This window comes from Limulus polyphemus, unplaced genomic scaffold (assembly GCF_000517525.1).
Source record: "Limulus polyphemus unplaced genomic scaffold, Limulus_polyphemus-2.1.2 Scaffold295, whole genome shotgun sequence".
Taxonomy (NCBI): Eukaryota; Metazoa; Arthropoda; class Merostomata; order Xiphosura; family Limulidae; genus Limulus; species Limulus polyphemus.
Window position 1 is genome coordinate 284,909 of NW_013665905.1, and position 7,094 is coordinate 292,002.

The window sequence follows — 7,094 nt, forward strand, 5'->3', positions numbered from 1 at the left end:
ATATATATATATATATATATATATATATATACTGTTAAGTACAGCTACAGCTCATCTTACATACTTCATTTTTCTATTAAACTAATTCAACTTGGTCTTAAAGTTGCCAATTTATCCCTGAACATTAATTTTAAAGAAACTAGATGATGTAATACTGGTATTCACTGGATGTAACTTTTAATCATTCTGTAACGAGAGCACTATGCAACAGTATAAATTTGTCATCCAGACTAATGATTAACCAGAGGTCAGAATTAAAGGTCACAAAGACATTGAACAGAAATCAGCTGGTATTCTTTTTCCTAACTATAATTTTTAACTTTACTCCTAAATATTAATGCTATACATTTCTTCTTATATATATATTCATGTATTAAATAATAATTCAAACAAAAAGTTGCACTTCTTAAGTTCAAGATTTATTAATCAAACTCAGGAGTATTTAGTTGAAAGATCCAGTGAGCACTAACAGACACTTTTGATACAGTCAAAATTGTTTCAGGTAGGGAAAACAATTTCTGCCATAAATATAATTTTTTATGCAAGGTAGCAGTGTAGCTTTGTACTGTTACCTGTATGCCACTCAACTTAAACACATTTAATAAATAAGTACAGTATATACTTCACACAGTTTAAAAAGTATTTATAATCCTTTTTGGAAATTTTCAGTGTCATTAAAAATCTATAAGCATAGGAATAATCTATGCCCCAGAAATACCTTTTTAAAGCTTCACAAGAGAAAAAAATGCATTTTTTGACACAAAAATTGTATCTGTTGAAATAGAGTGCTTTTGTACTGTACACTGTCTGTAAAATTGCCCAGAATTTAACTAGTATTATTCTCTGTCTAGTTCTCAAAATATAAGAAACCCCAAGATTCAGTAACAGAATATAAATTTCCTATGTTTGTTTTTTCATTGCAGTTCGCTAGTTATATATGCATATTTTTAAAGTTATGCTGATAATAAGCCTACACTGAATGGTTCTACTTGGTTAAAAACATCAGTAAACATACCTTGCAACAATATCAGGGATAATTCTCTGCATTTCATATTGAAATCTTTGACCCTAATGCAAACATTCCAAAATTAACACAAATTAGTGATACAGAAATATATTCAGTGATTAGTTAAAAAAGAAGTATTTATAAAAAAAATATATATATATATTCTTAGTTCCTTCCCTGAAACCTAACTCTCATGAACTTTATTTTTTAAACATGTTAAAAATATAACTTTTACCTTAAAACCAAAAGAATGGTTGAGCTTTCATCTAAAATAATATCTCTTTTTCTCTTATTGGTCTTTAGTTTCTTCGAGGTGTAGCTCTAAGAGTCTTAAATACAATATAGCTTTCTTTTTCTGTAGAAGACAACCATCAACAGAGGCTTTCTTCATGCCTTATAGTTTTAAATCAATACAGAAAAGTACTAATCAAAAACTAAAGAACTGATTCATTACAACTTCTCTCATCATACTATAGTTTTGACCCTAAATTGAAGTATGTTATAAAACTAATGTTAAACAAAGCAGAAGAACTCTCACCACCAATAATTTCTAACCAGTAAGCAATACCTATTTCAATGTACCATAGATTTAAACCAATGAGATACCACTTCAACAGACCATCCTTTTTGAATAATATCTAATGTTTCTTTCAAAAGGTCATTGTTTTTGAACAATACTTAATGTTGCCTTTAACATACCATCAATTCCAAACAATACTTAATGTTGCTTTCAACATAGAGCATGAAGCAATAATCATGCACCTCCATGATTTTTTATAAATCATGCCTTTAATGCTGTTCAAAATGTGCGTAATTGATATAATACAGTAACATAACAGAACTGTGGTATGCAGATGCATGTTAATTATTTTTTACCTTCTTTAGTTAATTAGGTGAATGTTCCAAGTTTACCAAGAATTTAAAAAATTTTTCACACATACACGTTTGTGTAGTTTTGATAACAGAACAATGATCACGAAATGTGGCTAGGTTCTTTTTGCTCTAGCTACCTGTTGTTCTGGGTCAATCCCCTACACTGTCACTTGCTCTTTTCCATAGAAAAGTAGAATATAAAGTAGAATACACTATGTAAAGTAGTACAGTTGTATTTTTAATTGGTGGATCAGGTAATACCTTGAGACAAAACTTTCTCTAATTTTATAACGTTAGTAACATGGGTAATGCACGTGTAGTGAGAGGGATGGCATAATAGAATCTTGTATATAATGCTATTCTCTCTCTGTTAATCTGAAAAAGCTGGTCTTATAGACATCTATCTTCTTCTCTGAGTTTATCAGAAGCTTCACAAGTTATTTTACCTCTTGTAAAAGCACTGTCATTTAACTTTTGTGAAGAAAGATTGATTTTCATTTTATTTCAATTTCATCCAGTTTCTTTTTTACACCAAACTCTGTCAGTCAGAATCCAGATTTACTACTGACTAGTTATTTGCAGATATTATCAAAAGGTAAGTCAGTGTGCCTGGGAATACCATTAAGTAACTTAACACAGAAAAATGAAACTTTCATATAGTGATAATAGATAGTGAAGGTTTCATCTCTATTTCCTCAACATTGAACCAATTTCAATTTTTCAAAGTGTGCCCTTTTTCAACACAGTAAATACAAACTTGTTAACAAATTATTAATCAAAATGAATCGTTAGATTTAGATTTTTTTTAAATAATCAATAAAATTGGTTGATTATATATTTATAAACTGATTATCTGTTCCTTAATCTTAAAGCAAACAACATAAGTTAATCCTAGAATATTTTCTCTTTTTCCTTCTATTATTTAATAGATTAGATTTTGTATTTTAGATTTTTGAATCAAAGTATACACCAAAAACTAAAGTTTAAGATGATCAAACATTGAACCCCATTCAACTTGAAATCATACCTTATTTAGTTTTTAGACACATGAAAAAAGAATAAGTATTACCTCTAAGGAACCAACAATTTTTCCAAGGCGTACAATGCTGGCCACTAGAGTGCGCAACACACCAAACATGAACATGTAAAGCACTTCAGAAATAGGGATTTTAAGCACCCCACAAACAGCCCCAAAAATCACGGCCTATAATGAAACAAAGAGTCAATTATTTCTAAAGATGTTGTGAAACAAATCATCAACTTTTTCACTGCCACAGTTTTAGATAACTCTGAGTACTAAATTTATTTTTACCCACAAAATAAAAATGAAAAAAGCAAATATTTCGTTATTTATAAAAACTGGTAAATTTTGAAGGATATTACCATTTCTTCATAATGGTACAAAATTTTAAACTCGTATGTGGTTAAAATCAAACTTTTCAAAAACAAAACAAAGGTTCTGATACCCTATCCCATATACATCCTCAATAAAAGCCAAAAAAAAACTGATACCTTACATAAAGTCAAAGCATATTTAGCTCTTGGGTATAAAATTCAAGTGAATTAACCACAATTCCATTAGGTTTAACTTAATTTAGTCTGTTGCTCTGTTAGTACTGCATTTATGTATTTGTGCTTGCTTTCGATATCCTGCAACAAAATTCATTAGTGGTTTAGTATTGTACCAATTTGATACAAAAATTTTCTTTCAACAACTTATCTGATGTCTTTGTCAATTGTGGATGAAAATCTTACCTGGTGACCTTGTATAGATCCATCATCAATATATTTCTGTAATGTTTCCAAGTGAGTGATGAGGAATGTTCTACAACATGTGGTCAGCAGTGACCTTCCCTGGACATAAATGATAAATATATATATTTTTTCAGCATCACTGTATATGTTTAAGCATAACAACTTTCTCAACACTGGAAACTCATGTTTATAACATTCTATTCACAATACATTTAATTTAATATCTTTAAGGTACTATCTTATCATTTCTATAAAAGTGTTAAAACAGCTACAACAAAATAATAGTAAAAATGAGGATTATAGTTTTTTAGCATGCTTGGGTAAGTGAGCAAATAATAGATAAGAAGTTAGTTGATAAATAAGATGTGAAAAAGTATATATATATGTAAATCTGTGTTAGTAATCTATATAGTTTTAAATGTAACTACAGTTTAAGGAAAAGACTTCAAGTACCTGCTGTAGACTAGCTCGTCTGGCTACATGATTGACTAATGAAACGTTGTACAACCGATCTAAATGAAGAAGTGCATTGTGATCTAGATATAATGTATGAGCTTCGTGAACAAATGGTAGAGAGAAGGATCCTGAAAAAGTAATTAACAATACCAAAAGTTTGAGATAAAAATATGAATAAAACACCAGAGATCTATTTATTGTAAAAAACAAAAAATCAAACATTCCACAAATTTTGTGGCAATGATCTTTTATTTTTAATAGTATTATTATTTTCTATTTTGACTACAGTTTTACCTTGATACAAATAAATTAATAAAAAGACTATTGAACATAAAACTGCTTTTCTAAAATATGAAGCAAACATATAAAGCTTATGTCGTAAAGGTTGAGAACATTTTGGCTTAAATGATCAAGTTAGTTCACCCTCAACAATAAATTTGCTAAATATCACATTTTTTTTCAAAGATTTTATCAATTTCTCTTTATTATATTATAACCATCAATACACATAACTATATTACAAATATTACCTGCATTTTCCAGACAACTGATGACGAAAACTCTGAAGTTATCTAAACAAAGTGTTTGTACATTTGAAATAAATAAAATGTATTAATGTCTGGTGAAAATTGAAAAGAAGAAACAGTTTAAAAAGCAATAAAAAGTCTAGTACAATAGTATAAAAATATCTAAAAATTCACTTCTTATAGTAGAAGAAGAAGAATTTCAAAATTTGAACAACTTCTATTTTATTATTATCTTACTTTATAATAAATCATACAGATTACAAATGCAACTCAAAACTTAATCCATTGTCAAAAATTAAAATATATTTTTTATTACTTATAAATGTAAGTTTCATAATACAGTATAGACAGTAAAATATAGTCTGCACCTTATCTTTAAATATTCAATTTGTCCACATTTTGTTAGCCTTTTACAAAACTTCACGTTCAAAACAAATACTGTCTAATAAACTTAGTTTCAAAATATCTACATGCAATGACATCCTTGCAAAGCACCATCTTAGGTCAAATCAAGTCAAATGCAGGGCCTGATTAAAGCTATGTGGGCAATAATTTTAAGTTATACACTATAAAATTGCTGATTAATATATATTTTTGGAGGGTAGGAGCCATCTTCAACTAAAACAGTTTTATTTTTCTAACAGAGTGGTTTGCCTTTGAAATGGGTTGTCTTTAGATGTGGTAGATGCAATTAATTTAAAGGATTTTAAGGGAAGATTTAATAAATATTTGAATGATAAGGGCTAGCTTTGAGTTGTTTTTTCTTAAAAATTTCATTTAGTGGATTGAATAGCCTGGATGGACCAACAGGTTCCTTGTTGTCCTTAAATTTTACATATGTTTCTGTAGTGATTATGCGAAAAAAAATAAAAAATAATGAAATGATTATGTGGGAAAACTTAAATCATGCAATCCTTACTTAAAGTGAAAAAAAATACATATATATACATGTTTGATACTTTTTCACTATAGTATAGGTCCAGCTTGTCTCTCTTTGGTTAACTTGTGTTCAGGGTTACTGATGAGGATTGGAATTCTCCGAAACTAGTATAACCAACTAACACACATTTTCGGAATACTAAGTTTGTTTATGATATCTGCTATTGTGCAGCTATATAATGCAAAGAACTGAATAGTAGCCAATGACTTTTTTTTTTCACTTCACCTGTCCAGTGTATAGGTTTTTCTCATAATGACTACAAAACATGTTCACATGTGAACAATCAATGTGAAAAAATGAAGTTGGGGAAATAGAAAGAAATTTAAACACTAGTTTAACAGAAAACAAAATGGATATTCAAAGTAGAAATACAAATAATGCAATATTTCTCCCACGAGGCTTTGATTAACCTGTGAATTATAAAGCAAAAGAAATTATATAAGAAACTAAAAATTACATAAGATGAATTGTTGAAAGCTGTATTATTAAAAGTGTACTGAACTTTAACACCTGTAAAGGTTACTTTAAGCTGAACTGTTTCCTAACCATGTGTGTCCTCAAGGGAATTTCATAATCACCTAAGCTGTGCAGAGAATTTCTTCTCAGAAGACTGTATAGGACCAAATACCCATCTGTATTCTTTGATAGGACTAAAGTGTCGAAACTAGTTTCCTAGTCTTTGTTCCAAAAAAGTGGTTTAGTTTTTACATTCCTTTAGCAAATATAAATGGTACTGTGTATTTTACACTCCTGATTTAAACCATGTTTCCTGAACATTATAACACATGAACATCACATATTGACATCACACAGATATTATATGCTTAGGGTTAGGATAAGGCGGTTGCTTACATTTAATCACACATTCACTTCATAAAATTCATAATTACTTGATGGCAGTAAAAATAACATGTCAATTTATCAGTTTGCCAATCACACCAGAGCAAATAATAAATAGTGTTACAACCTCAAAAGAGAGAGCATTTTCTCATTTAAAAAATGGGGGAAGACACACTGAAAAACTGAAAATTCAGAGACAAACCTTGACAAATTATACAAATACATTTTAAAATCTACAAACATTCAAATTTGACACTGTTATGATCATTCTAGCATATTAAAGATTTACTCTTTAAAACCAAATGTAACAAAATAATTAATGGTTACTTAAGTTCTTGATACGGTACATTTATTCACTTTCCACGAGATGGAAAATGGAGTATTAAAAAAGTAATGATTACCTTTGTTTGTGATGTAACCACACTGAAGAGCTGCTTCACAGCCTAAACTATGTGTGAATCCCCCTGTTGGAAATGCTGTTAGGAAAAAAAAAAAAAGAGTTCTAAACGCAAATTAAGAAAAAAATAACAAAAAAAACACTACACATAATTTGTTCATTTAAACTACATAAAATTAAATTACTCCCACTACACCCATTTGACATTTATAATATTGAAGAAAGGATGTCTATGAAATGAAAAAACAAGAAGGAATCCTCAATGGCCACAGCACTTGAAATTCTTTTAGCCAGGATTAG

The 7,094-nt window shown here is 29.1% G+C and overlaps 1 protein-coding gene across 1 annotated transcript; it reads right to left on the minus strand.

Moving 5' to 3' along the window:
- Positions 1 to 983: 983 nt before the first annotated feature.
- LOC106457134 (urease accessory protein F-like) lies at positions 984 to 6,877 on the minus strand (the record flags this gene model as incomplete). Its single annotated transcript, XM_022382954.1, has 6 exons — positions 984 to 1,068; positions 2,949 to 3,083; positions 3,635 to 3,733; positions 4,088 to 4,218; positions 4,621 to 4,662; positions 6,799 to 6,877. Coding segments are annotated over 6 exons (552 nt in total), but the record flags the coding sequence as incomplete, so codon positions are not given.
- Positions 6,878 to 7,094: the final 217 nt, after the last annotated feature.